This window comes from Equus caballus, chromosome 8 (assembly GCF_041296265.1).
Source record: "Equus caballus isolate H_3958 breed thoroughbred chromosome 8, TB-T2T, whole genome shotgun sequence".
NCBI lineage: Eukaryota > Metazoa > Chordata > Mammalia > Perissodactyla > Equidae > Equus > Equus caballus.
In genome coordinates this window covers 22,506,865-22,527,447 of record NC_091691.1, presented here as the reverse complement: position 1 = coordinate 22,527,447, position 20,583 = coordinate 22,506,865, and the positions used below count along the sequence as shown (strand labels likewise).

At 38.1% G+C, this 20,583-nt stretch overlaps 1 protein-coding gene across 2 annotated transcripts in view; it reads right to left on the bottom strand.

Moving 5' to 3' along the window:
• The window catches only part of NAA25 (N-alpha-acetyltransferase 25, NatB auxiliary subunit), a 69,466-nt gene that overhangs the window by 36,346 nt on the left and 12,537 nt on the right, over positions 1 to 20,583 (bottom strand). The window contains exons 4-10 of one of the 2 annotated variants that reach the window (XM_023648134.2): positions 20,069 to 20,187; positions 15,679 to 15,753; positions 14,423 to 14,530; positions 13,977 to 14,055; positions 3,790 to 3,901; positions 3,118 to 3,207; positions 1,567 to 1,736 (exon numbers count right to left, since the gene is read on the bottom strand). In XM_023648134.2, the coding sequence (XP_023503902.1) occupies positions 1,567 to 1,736; positions 3,118 to 3,207; positions 3,790 to 3,901; positions 13,977 to 14,055; positions 14,423 to 14,530; positions 15,679 to 15,753; positions 20,069 to 20,187 (753 nt within the window). The remainder of the gene's footprint in view (positions 1 to 1,566; positions 1,737 to 3,117; positions 3,208 to 3,789; positions 3,902 to 13,976; positions 14,056 to 14,422; positions 14,531 to 15,678; positions 15,754 to 20,068; positions 20,188 to 20,583) is intronic. The other variant, XM_023648135.2, reaches the window with a different exon arrangement.

The following is a 20,583-nucleotide window of genomic DNA, read 5'->3' as shown; positions in this document are numbered from 1 at the left end:
ATGGAGGCGGCACAGGCCAGTAACTCCAACGAGGTCACTCACTACGGAAAACTGAAACCTGGATATGCAGAAAGCTACCAGTTCATTTTGTTTTTCCTCAAATTAAAAGCAGAAAATAAAAATAATAAAAATAAAATGCTCTCAAATTGAACTAGATTTAAGAAGCAGAGATTTTTTAACCCAGGGTTTCCCTAAGATTTTAGGTCTTGATTCCTGTTCACATGTTCCTGGAAACAGAGGTCTACAGCTTTAAGCAGATTCTCACAGGACTCTATGATCCAAAAGACACTAATAATCACTCACTGGTCTGGTAAAACAAAACCGTTGTAGAGACTAGATAAAGGCACCAACTGATAGGATGCAGGCTGGTAAGAGACAAGAGAAAGATGCGGAGATGGAACAGCAAGTGTCAAAGAAAATCCAAATACTTTTATACGTAGCTTTGGAAACAGAGCAATTCTTTGGAATCTATTTTAACACCATTTTGTTGACAGTCACGTGAAAATTTTCATGTGCAAATCTGGAACTAACACAGACTGAAGTTATTGAGGTAGACCCAAAGAAAGAAGTCAAAATGAAATTCAAAATTGTTTGTGAATAATCTACAAAGGGAATGAGAGAAGTCCACAGTTAATTTTAGAATGAGCTACAAAGAATATTAATTAGATGATTAAAAAGGTGAGAGGTGTTCTAGAAAAGGTTTTAAATATTAGAAGTGCTCACTGTCTCAAGACAACTAGTCCCTAAAAAAAAAAAAACCTCTTAAAGTTCATCAACGTTTAATGAGAACCAATTTTCCATAATGATGGGGGGTGCTTCTTTGGAGCTTTATTTTAAAAAAACAAAACTGAAAAACTAAGAAAGCTTATTGTTTTAAACTTAACAAAATTTGGGGTATAATTAAAACTATAAGGTAATTCTTAGTATGAGCAAAGAATTACTGCTTTTGGTGGGGGGAGTGCCATTTTTCAAACAACACTGTGAACTAGCAACACTCTGACACTCTTCACTTCTTGTGCAGTAAGCTAAAAAATAACCATTCTACAAAAACATCTAAGAGCCTCATCAAATTTCCTGAAGGCCTATCTTAATGCTTTAATATCTAAATCATTCTTTTCTCCCATCTTGTTGTTATCCTTGGAAATTTTCTCTTCAACTCTTAATTGCTCTAACTCCGCCAGATGTCCTTTCATCAGTGGTTTTGTGAGTGCTTGGAGTAGATTTTCAAGAAATCTTTCATCTACTTCATGAAATCCTGAAACTTTTACAAAACTGACTATTTTACTTTGAAATTGATTTTTGACATTATTGTTGGGTCAGCAAGAGAATGCCTTACAAAGACTCTGAAGGAGTAGGGAACGATGCTAATTTTAACTCAAGTTGAATAGAAGATTGAGGGCTAATTTTATAAGCGATCCATTCATTAGTTGTTTTCAGGGTATGAAGATGTTTGCTTCCCAAACACAACTATGTCATTGTCTGCCTCAGATAATAAATACTGCACTTGAGTATGAGGGCATCCCTGTATCTTCTCCAGGGTTCCCAAACACCATTCTAGTTTCTTACCCAGTTTGTACTCATCATTAAAACCTTGATGGCGTAAACGCCTAATCAGCTCCAGTTTAGCTAGATGTGGTCCTCGGAGATGGCGAGAACTTTTAGATTCTTCTGTTATCCGATCTTCTATAAACTTCACAGCTTCTTCTGCAGAATAATGTACTTCTCCTTCCAAAGAACTGTATATAAACACATGAAAACGTATGTTGTGCCTCTTTTGTCCATCTTAAAACTTAAAGTCAGGTCACATTGATTTCAAGAAATAAATTTAAAAATAAGAAAAAGAACTTTGATAATTATAAGACAATACAAATGGGAATAAAAGAGAGCTATAAGCATATTCTGACATAACATGGCATAAGATTACTCTTAATTGTGGTACTTGATTATTGATGAGTGACTGCTCCAACTCTATCTACACCACTTGTGAGCCACACTGTGACGGTGACCCACATACAAAATAGAGAAAGATGGGCACAGACGTTAGCTCAAGGCAAATCTTCCTGAGCACAACAACAACAACAAAAATGGATAATTTTGTGTATATAAAATATTTCCTAATAAAACATATAAGTAAATTTTATTACTTGAAAAATAAGGCTAAGAAGAATTAGATGATTTAGTCAACATTATAAAGTGAGCATCACACATCTAATTGGTATCTTAAATCCTATTTCTGTATTCACTTTTTTAAAAGATCTCATTTATGGTTATTGGAGCACTGTCTATAATAGCCAAAAAAAAAGTGTCTACCTACAGGGGACAGGTTAAATGAATTATGGCACATCTCTAAAATGGACCTCTCTTAAATCACTAAAAAGAATGAAAGAGATCTTTATGCACCATATACAGAAAGATGCCCAAGACATATTTTAAGATGGAAAATAACAAGTTGCAAACCATTATGTCTAATATGATCCCAGTCTTATGTTAAATAAGAATAAATATGCTATGACATGGACAGAAATAAACCTGGAAGAAAAGACACCAAGCTGGGGCCCGGCCGTAGGCCTGAGTGCTTAAGTTGCGCACTGCGCTTTCTTGGTCGGGGGTTTCGCCGGGTTTGGATCCTGGGCGCAGACCTAGCACCGCTCATCAAGCCATGTTGAGGCGGCATCCTACCTAGCAGAACTAGAAGGACCCACAACTAGAATATATACAACTATGTACTGGGGGGCTTTGGGGAAAAGAAGAAAAAAACAGAAGACTGGCAACAGATGTTAGCTTGGGGTCAATCTTCCCAAAAAAAGACACCAAACTGTTATCAAGAGTTATTTCTGGGTCAATTGTATCTCAATAAAACTGGAAAAAGAAAAAAGTTATTTCTGGGATGATAGATGACTAGGAACTAACACTTTCTACATTATACATTTCCACACTAATTTAAGATGTTTACAATGAACATGTATTTATTTTATAATTTTAAAAATGGAAAAAAATCTTACTTTGAAAGGGATGCCTTATTGAGACAGAAAAAAATTTAATTAGGCTGACAATGAAATCCTTTTGCTACAACATATTAAAAAGTGTCGTTGTAATACAAGAAAGGAGACAACTTACTGTTCACCTTCAGCAGGAGGAGTCCAGGCCTCTTCAATCAGTCGAAAGACAGAATCGAAATAGGTCAGATAGAACTGCCAGTCATCTGAGCTAAAATCAGATTGAACGGTGCACAAAGAATTAAACCCAAGTTGTGACAAATCTGCCTTAGGAACCATGATATTCAACTTATTTTCTAAATCATACTTTAGTCTCTACTGGGAGGGCCCATCCTTCCCTCTGGGTTTCCTCTGCAGCCTAAAAGAGCAACGCTCCAGAGGCATTTTCAAAGTAAAAAACTTTTATCGAGACTATTTATTCTTTCCTTCAATAAAATGACCAGGATTCGAAAACTAATTTTCTTAACAGAAAACTCCCCACATTGGCACTGCCTAAGTTGGGAGGAGGTGGGATCTTTCTCTTAGACCAATATTGAATTTGACTAATTCAAAAAATTAACGATTTTCAGCATTCATTCTGAAGACCCAATACTCAGCACCCTGGTGGCATAAGTACTGTTATATCTCTTTAATGAAAGATGAAAGCTCATCAAAAACTAAAAAATATCCAGAACACACTACTAAAAGATTTGACTTTATGCCCAGAAATCTCAAAAGACTTAGACAAGAAAAAAAATCAATAGTGACAACTGAAAGCCCCACCAGTCTCACAGACCAAGAAGCATCTACTCACTTTTTCAGTAAGAGGCGCCGGGAAAGGGCATTGCACTCTGGCCACCTGCTCAGCTTCTTGTACATAGCCATGCATTTATTTTCCCGACTCTGAATCTCACTTGTCAACTTCTCTACAATTAAAAGTTGTAAAAGTTGGTGAGCTAGTTTCATTTGCACTCAGAAAGCAAAGTCCACACAAAAGAAGGAAAATGTCACATTTTCTTACACACTTTTAGGAAATGGGACCACTATTAATAGATACAAACTATTACCTTTTCTTTTTTTTAAGATTGGCACCTGAGCTAACATCTGTTGCCAATCTTCTTTTCTCTTCTTTTACTCCCTAAAGCCCTCCAGTACACAGCTGTATATTCTAGTTTTAGGTCCTTCTGGTTGTGCTATGTGGGACGCCACCTCAGCATGGCCTGATGAGTGGTGCCATGTCCGCGCCCAGGATCCAAACCAGCAAAATTCTGAGCCACTGAAGCACACAAACTTAACCACTCAGCCACGGGGGTAGCCAAACAAACTACTATCTTACTAAAGATTATTTTTCTGGGGAAAAAAAAGTATATTTCTAATACTAAACTTTTACAATCATTTTTTCTGTAAAATACAAGGATCCAATGTATTGAGGTGAGGATCTAGCATGTGGGATGCACTTATAAAACCCCAACAGCATCTAGGGTTTGGTATATTTAGTCCATAAACAGACGTCCCAGTCATACAGTTCTAAAACATCGAGTAAGCTTCGACTAGAATGGGATGAGCAAAGTGAGACATTATGAGGAAGACAAAAAAGAACAGAGATGAATCAAACTTTTTCCCAAAAGCTGGGAACAGAAAAACTACAACTATATTTCTGACCAAATTAGACTTGCCATATCTTTTATAATAGCTTAGCAAATTAATGATACCAACAATTACATTATGAATTTTCTATAGAGAATCTAAATTTTAACTATCGGCAGAACTACAATCTAGCTGAGTAAAAACAGAAAGCCTGACTTGTACCCATCTGCAAGGAGACTGAAGGTAGAGAGTAAGTAGGATTAAAAAAACCTCCTCCTATTTTTTATGTAATTGAAGTAGTTAACCATCAGTTAGTGTACCAGCTTTAGGACAGCACACAGTCCAGGAAGGGATATACATACTTGAATAATACCAAGTTTCTCCACTGACTGGACCTAATGAGAGATCTGAGGCTACTTTTCTGCAGTTAGTTACTCCCAATGACTATAAAGGCACAATTTAAAAACTAGGTTTCTTGAAATAATAACTGCATTTCTGGGAATTTCTCCTAAAGAAATCATCAAACATGTAAATATTTAGGAACCAAAAGCTCTCTCATAAATGTCCAAAAATAGGGGAATGGTTAAATCAATCTGTGAAGTTTATACAAATCAGTTTCCAACAAAAAGGGAAGTATTTTCACAACAATGGAAAAGATCTAACTTCTTTAATATGTAAATTACTCCTACAAATCAGTAAGATTAACCAAATTTTTAGAATTAGGAAAAGGATAAGGAAAAGCAACAAGAGAGAAGAAAATATTAATGGCTTTTAAACAAAAGAAAAAATAATTATCCCCTATCATAATTAAATTAAAAATGTAAGGTATGTTTTATCCATCAGATTGAAAAACATAAAAGGTTTGATATAACAGTACGATAATACAGGTTGGTAAGTATGCAAAGCAACAGGCCCTCTTCTTTACTGATAGTATTTACAGCTGAGGCAGAACGCACACCGTAGCCTCTTGGAGGGCATTTGGTTTGCAGGAAAGATGTTCCTTGCGAAGAGCCTAAATATCCATCAAGGACTGGTTAAGCAAACTGTCTACATGTACAGAACTACAGAACGCTGGACAGTCATTAAAGACAGTGAGGTAGTGAGGTATAAATCTAGGACACACTGTTAAGTTACAAACCCAAACAATGGGTATACGAGTACAGAGAACAGAGGTCACAAATTCAAATGGCTTCATATGACATGCAGGTAAACAAAGAATGTTTGTACCTAAAGTACAGATTTTGGCTAGAGGCATTAACATTTAAAAATCTTAAACAAGGAGAAGGTGTCAAGATGGCAGCATAGGTGGACTCTGAACTCACCACCTGTGGACACAACGAATTTACAACTACTCTTGGAACAATAACCCCTAGGAGAGAACTGAAAACTAGATAAAAAGAACTCCAACAACAAGGGACAGTGCTGACTGAGGCGGAAGAGGCAGAAATTCCTTTCTGGAGAGAAAAAAGTCACCTTTGAGCTGTGGAACCTCCCAGCCAGCCAGAAGCAATCTTAAGGAATGCAGCCTTCCATAGAGGAGTGGGGGATCTCAGCAGGGGAGCAGTACCACAATAAGCAGCATCAGGACTCAGCACAACCAAGTATCATAACACCTACCTTTACTGGCTATTAACTACAACAGGGAATAACCCCAGAAAAGCTATCAGACATAAGGGGGAAAAAAGCCTGTTCTTAAAGGACCCACGCATAAATTCACTCATTTCAGAAAGCAATCTAAAATCACCAGAAAGAAAGATGCACAGTACATTGGTGAAAAGAGACTCACCTGATAGGCTCCAGGCGCATCTCGGTGAGAGGTGAGACCTCTCCAGGGACTGAAACATTGACGGCAGCCATTACTGTGACCTGGTGCAAGCATGCTGACACAGCCACTGGCAGGCACCATGGGAGTTCTTCCCCTGACCTGTTAGCCAGAGGTCTGCCTCATTCAATAAAGCATCAATTTAATCCAGCTAAGCCAGGGCCAGCAACCTGCTCTAGGGACTTGCCCCACCCAATAGAAAGCCCTAGGGCAACTTGTGGGCCTGCACAGACAGGGTGTCTGGAACCTTTGCAGCCAGGTGGGTGAATCCACCTCAGGTGAGTGGGTCCAGCTTAGCGCAGCAGGGCATGCACAAGGTGAGGGCCTGGATTGGTGGAATTTGTGAGGCTTCTGCACTGGGGCAACTGGGTCCACTTCAGTGGGTTGGGGTGTGCACACAGGGCAGGACTGTGTTGATGGAGTGTGTGGCCCTGAGGGCAGTAGGGCGTGACAGCTATAGTACACTTGTGTTTCTCAAACAGCCACACAGGGGATCAGGCCCACCTTCCAAAACCTGAAACAACTGGGTGCTCCTACACCTGGGCCGGCTCTGCTCAGCTGCAACCCTGAGAGAGCTGACAACAGCCTTGCAGGCCTGAGGCCTACAGCAATTGTAAGCCCCTGAGCCTAGCAACCAGCCACACTGGGGGCCTACCCACTTAACAGAAAAACTGCAACAGGACTGTGCTATTGGACTTTGCAGACAACCGTGTTGAGGGCTCACCAAGCTCAATATAGTGACTGAAAGGACCATAGCAGCCACATGCAGCTGAGCATTACAACCAGCCAGCCAGGGAGACAGCCCAGCCTCCCCAGACACCTGCAGCAAGAGCAGCCCTGCCATAACAGAAGGACACACAGCCCACACAGGGGACACTCTTGGAACAGTTGGAACTGCTGACGAGAGAGAAGGACACTGCTGGGCCTCATAAGACATCTCTTACATAAGGCCACCTCTCCAAGATCAGGAGACATAGCTGACCTACCTAATACCTAGATATATGCACGGAGAAAGAGGCAAAATGAGGAGACAAAGAAATACGTTCCAAGCAAGGGAATAAGACAAAACCTCAGAAAAAGAACTACAAGAAGTATAAATAAACAATCTACCAGACAAAGAGTTCAAACAAATAGTCATAAGGATGCTCACTGATCTTGGGAGAAGAATGGATGAACACACTGAGAACGTCAACAAAGAAATGGAAAATATAAAAAAGAACCAACCAGGGGGCCAACCTGGTGGTGTGATGGTTGAGTTCATGCACTCTGCTTCAGCGGCCTGGGGTTCATGGGTTCATTTGGATCCCGGGTGCATACCTATGCACTGCTCATCAAGCTATGCTGTGGCAGGGTCCCACATGCAAATTGGAGGAGGTTTGCCAGACGTTAGCTCAGCGACAATCTTCATCAAGCAAAAAGAGGAAGATTGGCTTCAGAAGTTAGCTCAGGGCCAGTCTTGCTCATCAGAAAAAAAAGAACTAACCAGAAATGAAGAACACAATACTGGAAATGAAAAATTCACTAGAGGGACTCAATAGCAGAGTAGATGATACAGAAGAACAGATCAGAGAGCTGGACAAAAGACCAGAGGAAATCCCAAGCTGAACAGATCAAAGAAAAAAGAATTTAAAAAGAACAAGGACAGTCTAAGGGACCTCTGGGACATCAAGCACATTAATATCCATGTTACAGGTGTCCCAGAAGGAGATGAGACAGACAAAGGGGCAGAGAATCTATCAAGCCATGCTGAAGCAGCATCCCACAGGCCATAACTGGAAGGACCCACAACTAAAAACACCCAACTATGTACCGGGGGACCTTTGGGGAGAAAAAGGAAAAAATAACAAAATCTTTAAAAAAAAAAAAGAAAAGAAAAGATAAAGAGAGGATGCTACAACCCACAAGAGAAATGCAACAAGTTACATACAAAGGAAACCCCATAAGGCTATCAGCTGACTTCTCGGCAGAAATCTTACAGGCTAGAAGGGAGTGGCATGATATATTTAAAGTGCTGAAAGGAAAAACCCTATAGCCAAGAATACTCTACCCAGCAAGGTTATTATTCAGAATGGAAGGCGAAATAAACAGTTTCCCAGACAAGCAAAAACTAAAGGAGTTTGTCACGAACACACCAGCTTTACAAGAAATGCCAAAGAGACTTGTCTGTGTGGAAGAGAGAGGACCACAAATAGGAATAAGAAAATTATCAAAAACAAAAAGAAGAAAGAAAAGCAATACAATCACTGGCAAATGTAAATACACAATAAAGGTTGCAGATCAACTGCGTATGAAGCTAATATGAAAGTGAAAAGACAAAAGTACTAAAACTACCTATTTTTATGATAACAGGGTAACAGATACACACGCACAAAAAAAGGTTAGATATGATATCAAAAACATAAAATGTGGGAAAAGGGGAGTAAAAGAGTAGAGCTTTTAGCAAGAGGTCAACATAAAGAGACTATCAACTTAATATAGATTGCTATATGCATAGGTTATTATACATGAACCTCATGGTAATCACAAACCAGAAACCTATAATACACACACAAATAATTAAGAGAAAGTAACCCAAACATAATACTTAAAAAAGTCATCAAACCACAAGGGAAGAGAGCAAGAGAAGAAAGGAACAGAGATCTACCAAAACACCCAGAAAAAAAAATGACAAAATGGCAATGAGTACATTCTTATTAACAGCTACTTTAAACGTCAAGGGACTAAATGCTCCAATCAAAAGGCATAGGGTGGCCGATTGGATAAAAAAACAAGGGCCATATATATGCTGCATACAAGAGACACAGTTCAGACCTAAAGACACTCACGAACTGAAAGTGAAGGGAAGGAAAAAGATATTCCATGCAAATGGTAATAAAAAGAAAGCTAGAGTAGCAATACTTACATCAGACAAAATAGACTTTAAAACAAAAACTGTAACAAGAGACAAGAAGGCCACAACATAATGATAAAGGGAACAATGCAACAAGAGAATATAATACTTATAAATATCTATGCACCCAACATAGGAGCACCTAAATATACAATTATTCACAGACATAAAAGGAAAACTAGACAGTAACACAGTAATAGTAGAGGACTTTAACACTCCACTTACACTAATACATAGATTGTCCAAACAGAAGATCAATAAGGAAAGACTGGTCGGCCTTAAATGACACATTAGACCACTTGGACTTAGGAGATATAAACAGAACACTCCATCCAAAAACCACAGAATACACATTCTTTTCAAATGCAAATCGAACAGTCTTCAGGAGAGATCACATATTGGGCCACAAAACAGGTGTCAATAAATTTAAGACTGAAATAATACCAAGCATCTTTTCTGATAACAGTATAAAATGAGAAATCAACTACAGGAAGAAAATTGGTAAAGCCACAAATATGTGGAAATTAAACAAAACGCTACTCAACAACAACTGAGTCAACAAAGAAATCAAGGGAGAGAGGCCGGCCTGGTGGTGCAGCAGTTAAGTGCACACGTTCTGCTTTGGCAGCCCGGGGTTCGGATCCTGGGTGCAGACATGGCACCACTTGGCAAGCCATGCTATGGTAGGCATCCATATATAAAGTAAAGAAAGATGGGCAGAGATGCTGGCTCAGGGCCAGTCTGCCTCAGCAAAAAGAGGAGGAATGGAAGCAGATGTTAGCTCAGGGCCAATCGTTCTCAAAAAAAGAAAACAAAAGAAATAAAAAAAATACCTGAAGACAAATGAAAATGAAAATATGACATGCCAAAATTTATGGGATACAGCAAAAGGTGTTCTAAGAGGGAAGTTTATAGCAATACAGGCCTAGCTCAACAAACAAGAGAAATCTCAAATAAAGAACCTAACAGTGCACCTAAAAGAACTGGAAAAAGAAAAACAAACAAAGGCCAGAATCAGTAGAAGGAAGGAAATAATAAAAATTAGAGCAGAAATAAATGAAATAGAGACTAAGAAAAGAATAAGAAAAAAATCAATGAAACCAAGAGCTGATTCTTTGAAAAGATAAACAAAATCGACAAACATTTAGCTATACTCACCAAGAACAAAAGAGAGACTCAGGCTCAAATAAATAAAATCAGAAATGAAAGAGGAGAAATTACAACGGGCACCTCAGAAATACAAAAGATTACAAGAGAACACTATGAAAAGCTATATGCCAATATATTGGATAATCTAGAAGAAACGGATAAATTCTTAGAATTATACAGCCTTCCAAAATTGAATCAAGAAGAAATAGACAATTGAATAGACCAATCACAAGTAAGGAGATTGGAACAGTAATCCAAAACCTCACAAAAAATAAAAGCCCAGGACCAGATGGCTTCCCTGGTGAATTCCACCAAGCATTCAAAGGAGATTTGATATCTATCTTTCTCAAACTCTTGCCAAAAAATTCAAGAGGGGACACTTCCTAACTCATTCTATGAAGCCAACATTACCCTGATACCAAAATCAGACAAGGACAACACAAAGAAAGAAAATTACAGGCCAATACCACTGATGAACATCGACGCAAAAATCCTTAACAAAATACTAGCAAATTGAACACAGCAATACATTAAAAAGATCATACACCATGATCAAGTGGGATTTATTCCAGGGATGCAGGGATGGTTCAAGATCTGCAAATCAATCAACATCATACACCACATTAACAAAATGAAACTAGAAACCACATGATCATCTCAGTAGGTGCAGAGAAAGCATTTGACAAGACAGCATCCATTTATGATAAGAACTCTGAATAAAATGAGTATAAAAGGAAAGTGCCTCAACATAATAAAGGCCATGTATGACAAACCCACAGTTAATACCATTCTCAATGGAGAAAAACTGAAAGCTATCCCTCTAAGAACAGGAACAAGACAAGGATGCCCACTTTCACCACTCTTATTTAACACAGTATTGGAAGTCCTAGCCAGAGCAATCAGGCAACAAAAAGAAACAAAAGGGATCCAAGCTGGAAAAGAAGTGAAACTGTCACTATTTACAGACGACATTTTATATACAGAAAACCCTAAAGAATCCACTAAAAAACTTTTAAAAATAATAAATGAATACAGTAAAGTTGCAGGATACAAAATCAACAAGCAAAAATCAGTTGCATTTCTATATACTAAAACGAAGTAGCAGAAAGAGAAATTAAGAACAGAACCCCACTTACAATTGCAACAAAAAGAATAAAATACCTATGAATAAACTTAACCAAAGAGGTAAAAGAGCTGTACACTGAAAACTATAAAACATTGTTGAAAGAAATCGAAGAAGACACAAAGAAATGGAAAGATATTCCATGCTCTTGGATTGGAAGAATTAACATACTTAAAATGTCCACACTTTCTAAAGCAATCCACAGAGTCAATGCAATCCCTATCAAAGTTCCAACAACATTTTTCATGGAAATAGAACAATGAATCCTAAAATTTAGATGGAACAACAGAAGACCCCGAATAGCCAAAGGAATCCTGAGAAAAAAGAACAAAGCTGGAGGTATCACACTCCCTGATTTCAAAATAGACTACAGAGCTACAGTAACCAAAACAGCATGGTACTGGACAAAAACAGACACAAAGATCAATGGAACAGAATAGAAAGCCGAGAAATAAACCCAAACATCTATGGACAGCTAATATTCGACAAGGTAGCCAAGAACATACAATGGAGAAAGGAAAGTCTCTTCAATAAACGGTGTTGAGAAAACTGGACAGCCACATGCAAAAGAATGAAAATAGACCATTATCTTACACCATGCACAAAAATCAATTCAAAATGGATTAAAGACTTGAACACAAGATCTGAAACCATGAAACTTCTAGAAGAAAACATAGGCAGTACACTCTTCGACAACAGTGTTAGCAGCATTTTTTCAAATACCATGTCTGACTGGGCAAGGGAAACAATAGAAAAAATAAACAAATGGGACTACATCAAACTGAAAAGCTTCTGCATAGCAAAGGAAATCATTAACAAAACAAAAAGACAACCTAACAATTGGGAGAAGATATTTGCAAACAACATATCTGATAAGGGGTTACTATCCAAAATATACAAAGAACTCATACATCTCAACCACAAAAAAACTAACAATCCAATTAAAAAATGGGCCAAAGATCTGAACAGATATTTCTCCAAAGAAGATATACAGATGGTCAACAGGCACATGAAAAGACAGTCAACATCAATAACTATCAGGGAAATGCAAATCAACCCTACAATGAGATATCATCTCACTCCCATCAGAATGGCTATCATAACAAGATAGGAAACAGTAAGCGTTGGAGAGGATGTGGAGAGAAGGGAACCCTTATACACTGCTGGTGGGAGTACAAACTGCTACAGCCACTATGGAAAACAGCATGGAGTTTCCTCAGAAGATTAAGAATAGATCTACCATAAGGTCCAGCTCTTCCACTGCTGGGTATTTATCCAAAGAACTTGAAAACACAAATGCATAAAGATACATGCACCCCTATGTTCATCACAGCATTATTCACAGTAGCCAAGACTTGGAAACAACCTAGGTGTCCATCAAGGGACAAATGGACAAAGAAGATGTGGTATATATACACAATGGAATACTATTCAGCCATAAGAAATGATGGAATCCAGCCATTTGTGACATGGATGGACCTTGAGGGTATCATGATAAGTGAAATAAGTCAGAGGGAGAAAGTCAAATACTGTATGAACACACTCATAGGTAGAAGATAAAAACGACAACAAACAAACACATAGCAACAAAGACTGGATTAGTGGTTACCAGAAGGGAAGGGGGGGAGAGGTCGGCCCGTGGTGAGTGATTAAGTTCATGCGCTCTGCTTCAGTGGCCCAGGGTTTCACTGGTTCAGATCCTGCATGCGGACATGGCACCACTCGTCAGGCCACACTGAGGTGGCGTCCCACATGCCACAACTAAAATATACAACTATGTACTGGAGGGATTTAGGGAGAAAAAGCAGGAAAAAAAAAAAACAGATTGGCAACAGTTGTCAGCTCAGGTGCCAATCTTTAAAAAAAGAAGGGGAGAGGAGATACATCTTTACAAGTATATACAGAACAAGTAACTGGAGACAAACTTAGAGGGCAGAGGGTTGGAGATCTGGTGTATAATATTCAACACTCCTTGAATTTTCTGAATCCATGAATTATTTTTCAATTAAAAAAAAATAAATGTAGGTGCCAGCCTGGTGGCACAGAGGTTAAGTTCACACGTTCTGCTTCAGTGGCCTGGGGTTCGCCAGTTTGGATCCCGGGTGTGGACCTACGCACCACTTGTCAAGCCATGCTGTGGCCGACGTCACACATACAAAATAGAGAAGACAGGCAAGGGTTCGCTCAGGGCCAGTCTTCCTCAGCAAAAAGAGGAGGATTGGTAGCATATGTTGGCTCAGGGCTAATCTCCCTCAAAAAAAGGAAAAAAAAAGAGAAGAAAAAATAAACGTAAAATGTTCAGAAAAATTTGGAAGGATATAAATGATAAGTGATTTTTTATGTCTTTCTATGTTTATGTTTCTGTATGAGGAAGAAATTTTTGATGTTTAAATAGGGAGAAAAAAAAGCTTAAAGAAAACTAAAAATTACCTCCTAACTTTCCTCTGATGACATCCAAGGCTTCCTGGTACTTTCCCAAACGTTCCAGGATCATATAATAAAGTTCAACCTTACAGAAAAAACAAACAAGAAGTACAACCAATGAAACTTTTCAGTAATAAAAAAGAGTCATTTGTGTGTTTTTAAGAAGTTAACAGAAAAACACACTATATTCAAGTGAGATGAAATTAACAGTAAGAATCAGACAACCGTATCTCCCCTATCTATCCACATCTCAGCCTAGAGTACTCACTGAAAACAGCTCCTTGTTGATTACACCTAAGCTGGGAGCTCCCAAAGCTTTACATTTATGCAAAAGGCAATAGAGAGGACCCAGCCATCTAACTGGAACAAAGCAACAGTTCATAATATTGTAACATAATATTGTAGTAATGTCAAAATCATGCAAATACAAAAGCAAGACTTAAAATACTCACTTCAGCCTCTGCTTCTATCTTGTCTTCTTTCACCATTTTTTCTACCATTCTCTCAGCGAGGGGCAGAAACATCGTTTTTGAGAGGTTTTCATCCTGTGCCGATATAGACTAGAGGAGAAAAAAAATAAATGTTTCATTATAATTTCTCCCCTACTTACACTATTTATATTATCGTCATACAGCTCATTACCATAACTTGAGCACATACTTCAGTCCATGATGTCAAATATCAGACCTAATCTGAACTTGCGAAGAAGATACATTAGAGTGGTTTGTTTTACAAGAGATTATTTTGTTAAAGATTCATTATCCTATGCATTCTTGAAATACTGAGTTTTCACAATATGACCTAACTTTTAAAAAGGTTATTCATACGTTTTTCTAGAAGTATGTTAAGAGGGGGTTATGCCTATACAGTTAGTTTATGCCTATTAAGGTTTATTATTTATATAAAGGGTATCACCAAAGAGAAAAGCCTTTCAGCAGCCTTTCTGAAATGTTCACATATTAGAAGGGAAATGCCAATTCCTTCTATTTATACAGTTTACTATTAGCCACAATTATCTTTGATTGATAATTAAAATCAGTGCATGGTATTAATAATTTTAACATTGCCAGAGATTCTGCTCAGAGCTCATTTACCCCTGTAAACAACCTTTCAAGGTAGCTACTATGCTTACTTTATAGATAAATTAAGATTCTGCAACAGCTCTCCAAGACATGTAGTGAATCGAATATTTGAACACAGATCTGCCTGAACCCAGAACTTCTCTGTTCTTAACTGCTACATTTTAACTCCTACCTCCCCATCCTCTCCTACATAGTATCTTTTGGTCCTTACGGTAGTTCTGGGAGATGAGCATCTCCATTCTGCAAAAGAGCAAACTGAGGCTCAAAAAGCAGAAACGATAAAACAAGGCCACTCAGTTCAATGACTTGTTCACTAACCAACAATATTGTCTTAAACCTCAAGTCAAAATATCAAACATTTCAGGGCTCATACTTGATCAAATAATCCAGTAAGAGAGCTAAGATTCAGGGGAAATACAGTCTGTGCTACACACAAATAAACCAATATACCAACTCATTAAAAATACCAAAACTCCCCAAGTCAAAAAGTCAACTGACAATTTGTAAAGTCCCTGTTTGACACATGCTGCAACACATTACCCAAGATGTTCAGAAGACATATTAAGGACAATAACTAAATACAAAACAAAAATAAATCTCAATCCCGTTCTGAATGCCATACTCACTTGCATAATTAAGCTCATCACAGACCAAAAGTAGTAAGGGTTTTTGGGGACAATCTTATATAGAGCCATGCCAGCCTGAAAGACAGAGAGCCATAAATACTTAATTTAGAAAACATCACACAGAGTGCAATTAATGATCTAGATATGCGGCAAGAAGTTCCTAGGAGAATAGCAGCACGTTTACATATCCCAGTTACTGCAAGTGCCTAGTGACTTGATGGCTATTCTCTATTGGCTAGCAATAGAGGTAATCACAAAGGTGAATTTTTACATCAGGAATGATATTTCACCTTTTAACTATATTTTCTAAAACTAAAAGCCCAGTATTTCTAGAAAATACTGCAATCCAATATAGTTCCTGTAGACTACCAAGTAAATACAAAATTTGGATTATGAATGTATATGAGTAAACAAACTTGACTGAAGACATCGCACTAACCAGTTATAGTAAAACAAATAAACAAAGAAATCCAGACAGCATATTTAAACTTCAAATTAAAAAAGGTTACTCTGACACAATTCAAAAAGCAATTCTTAGCTTAGGAAAATAATCAGGTTCTTTCAAGATACCATTAATCAGAACCAAACCCTTTCACTTTGAAATGTATAATATACAAGTACTCAAAAAGCAGGGACATGGCAGGAAGGAGCAAAGTAGATCTATTCATGCATAACCGAGAATCTGTCCATAATTAGCCAACTGGTGGTAGTGAATGCTAAGAACTCCATCAGCTAATTAGCACAGTTACTATTTTATGTTTTTAACCTTTTGCCTATCTTCAATCCACTTGAAAAATTACATGGAGCCCCTTTCAAGTAAATGTCTATTCCTGCCAAGGATACAAAGATTGAATCTCAGTCCCAAAGCACTTAAAAGCTAGGGAAAGAGATAAGACAACTATTCAAAAGGCTAAAATATACTTGACAATAAAAATAAACATCCTATACAAAAAACATCATGCTAGGGTGTTTCCAAGGAAGACTAGGTTAAGTTTGTTCATCCCTCTCTTTCTTTCCTTTAAGGGAAAGTAGAGAAGGGAACTTTACCAACAAATCCTTCTTCAAAGTACCAATCTTTCAGATGAACCTTGAAGGTCAAACAGAAAGTCTATGAGCAAAGATAGGGGGCAAGGATACAAATAAACATTTGGGGTAAATGAGTAAGCAAGTGAATTCTCGGGAAGGATGAATTCAAGGTAGGGGCAAAACAAAAACATTAGAGAAAGAAAAGTTGAGGGACACATGTCAACAAGTAGGACACGTGGCTAAAATAGGATTAAGAAGAGCAGTAGGGAAAAGGGCTGAAAAGGCAGACTGAGGTACCTTCGTTATGAGGTACTCACAAAGCAGTCTATATGGAGTAAGGGAGTCATACATATAAATCTGTACTCTTCCAGGAAGAGTATTTTAGCAGTACTGTGACGAAAGAAAACAAGAAGAAAGAAGAGGTGAGGCGATAAGGAACTAAACCAGGCTGAGGTAAGTTAAATAGAAAAGAGACCTCAAAGACACTGTGGAAGCAGAATCAAGATGACCCGGAGACAAAAGGAACATACAGGGCAAGAAGGAGAATGAGAATCTAAGATGGCTTGAGGTCCCTGCTTCTAACATCAATCTCTGGAGGAAAAGAAGGAAAAGTGTTAGGAAATCAATTTTACCTCATAATTTGGGAAGAGAAAACATTTTTATGATGACATGCAGAAACAAAAAGGAATAGAATACAAAATTAATTATGAATTTTGAATATAAAAGGTAAGACAAAAATTTCATGACCACACCCTATTATCTTGCAGACACTAACATTCTGCTGATACAGGAAACTAAAGGAGTTTGAAAAGCAAGGCTATAAATTGGTGACTCAGAGAATGGGAATGTCATTTACAGAAAAAGGAAAGTCCAATCACCATCTGAATGACTAGTACCTCTTCCTTCAAGGTGGTTTTACAGATTACCTGCCAGAGATGTCACAGGGAGCAGAAGTCCTTAAGTCTTCCGATCCCTACTTCCCTTCCTCCACCAGTTTAGGCAAACACTCATTTATTTAACAGATATTTATTGTGCAGATGCTGGGAACTGAGGATTCAGCAGTGAACAAAACAAAAGCCCTCACGCTCATGAAACAGGACATTTAATCTGTAAAATACCTATTACCCCAGACTGACATACCACTTTCAAAATGAACCTATAACCTAAGAAACTGTAACTACCTGAAGGCACAACAAAGGCAGAACAAAAATTAAACCTTCCACTCTAAAACATTTAACACTAGAGTACTCCATTCTTCCAAGACATCAGAATGGAATACCGCAAAAGCAGGCTATAGATAAAACATATTAAGGAACTGTAACTAACCATTAAGGCACATCAAAGCAATGTCTCCAAAAAACAAGATGCACAATTGGATATATCTCTGGCAACATGTAAAGTTAAACTATACAAGAATAAAATCTGTTCAAGTGGAAGATTTCTTCCTTTTTTCAAAATTTACCTTGATATTGCTATTGTATGAACCTGTCCTTTTTGTTATGTGTGTATATTATATATATTTTGAGAATATATTTTGTGAGATCATAAAGTTAACACATACTTTAAAAAGAAATTAAGAAGAAAAGTATCGGGCCGGCCCCGTGGCACGGCGGTTAAGCGCACACGTTCCACTTGGGCGGCCTGGGGTTAGCCAGTTCAGATCCCAGGTGTGAACACGGCACAGCTTGGCAAGCCATGCTGTGGTAGGCGTCCCACATATAGAGTAAAGGAGGATGGGCACGGATGTTAGCTCAGGGCCAGTCTTCCTCAGCAAAAAGCAGAGGATTGGCAGCAGATGTTAGCTCAGGGCTAATCTTCCTCAAGAAAAAAAAAAAAGATGAAAAGTATCCATAGCCCTACATCGGTAACATTTTGGTACATATCCTTAGAGATACATCCTTTATTAAGGAGGGATAGATGTGAGGAGAGTGGGAGGAGAAGGCCATTTTACAACACGCTCTTCTCAACTAACATATACTGGGAATATCTTTCTATGTCAACAGATTGAGAGAGACAGTACTATTTGGGGGGGATGGAGTGTTGCACTTTATTCTACCACATAGATGAACCATAGTTTCTTTAACGTATCCATATTAATGGCCATTTAATATACTCTGTGTCAAACATATTCCTAGGAGTAAAAATGATATGAAGGATTTACATGTATATATGCCAGTGTTGCCAATTTTAAAAAATATACCCATTTTACATTAAAAGAAAATTTATAACCTCTGAATTTTCCTGAGAATATACTCCATCAGTAAATAAAATAATGATAAAATTTCTTCAAAGAATTATATTTGGGCCAAAAAAATTCTTCCAATTAAAAAGCTTGAATAAGCAAATACAAAGATTGATTTTAAGGAGAAAGGATTTACATTAATATAGTATCTTCCACTCTCCTTATTTACCTGTTGTTATAGTCTGATATTTTAAGTAAAGAATAAGACGTAAGAAAGCTCTCCCTTCAGAAGACGTTATATACCCACAAAGCATTTCTAAAAAAATGCTAGCCTGACGTCATCAACCCTTATGGGCTTACCAGTGCAGGTTTCATTTCTCTAGGATGTCAGCTTTACCCACCTGCTAGTCCAAACGTGTCCAAGAGGCTCCTTCCACACACATACAAGCAACACCTGAAACATGCTAACTGGCAAACGAGCCGCCTCTGGCAAAAAAGACAAGTATCCCAAGTAACAGGGATTTCTCCCTTGCTGGATTTAAAAATCTCAGCAGGCTATAAACAGTTAAATCTACAAATTAGACGTAAACTTTAAAATTAACCCTTCTATATAGTCTGCTTATTCTTTGCCCTGGGATTTTTGTCCATTTTCTGAAAATATAAACAGCAATCTGATGTAGTAGGACAATTTGAAGCCGACTTACCAGAACCAAACAAAACATACCATCAGCCACAAAAGAACAATCAAATTTCCCAAAATAAAACATTTAAAGAACTTGAATAATAGTTCATTTTTAAAACACACAAGGACAATAACTGGGTGATCTCCACAGACAAATATATAGATTGAGTTCTACACACATATGCAGACACACACATGCATGCCAACACACCACTACAGTTAAATCACATTAAAAAGACTTTTAGGGCCAGCCCTGGTGGCCTAGTGGTTGAGTTTAGCACGTTCCACTTCAGGGGCCCAGGTTCAGTTCCCAGGCGTGGACCTACACCACTCTCTTAGTGGCCATGCTTTGCTGCCGGTCCACATACTAAAAACTTAGAGGAAGACTGGCAAGAATGTTGGCTCAGGGTGAATCTTCCTCAGCAAGAAAAAAAAAAAAAAAAAGACTTTTACCTCTAATAGCAAATGCCACCATCGAGGAGCTTTGGGGATCAAGTTACCTGTTGCATTTTCTTGTATTCGCCCACTCTGGCATAGGCCATGAAGAGGTGAGAGTGATACTCCTCACTATTAGGAACTTTCTTCACAGCTGCCTCGTAAAGTTTTGTAACTAACTCCGCTAAGAGAAAGAGAAATAGGATTTTCTTTAATTACTGAAGTATAACTTAAACCTTAACAGCATTTAATTTTTTTCCCATTTGAAGGAACAGATGCCTCCTTTCATTAAGGAAGAAGAAATTATTTGCTTTGCCTCATCTGATCATGACTCTTCTCACGGTTAGGTGTTACTCGATGAAGCACGGAATAGCTCAAGCCTCCCTGCCACATTTACAACACACAAGATCCTCCAGGATCTAGCCTCTCTGTCTCCTTCCTAACTCTTTCCCCCAGCACGTTACGCTCTAGCCAGATCAAACTACTTGTACTTCCACTGGATTTCCTGTGCTGTATCATACCTCCAGGCCTTTACATTGCTGCCTCTGCCTGGACTGTCTTTGCCTCTGTTCTACCCAGG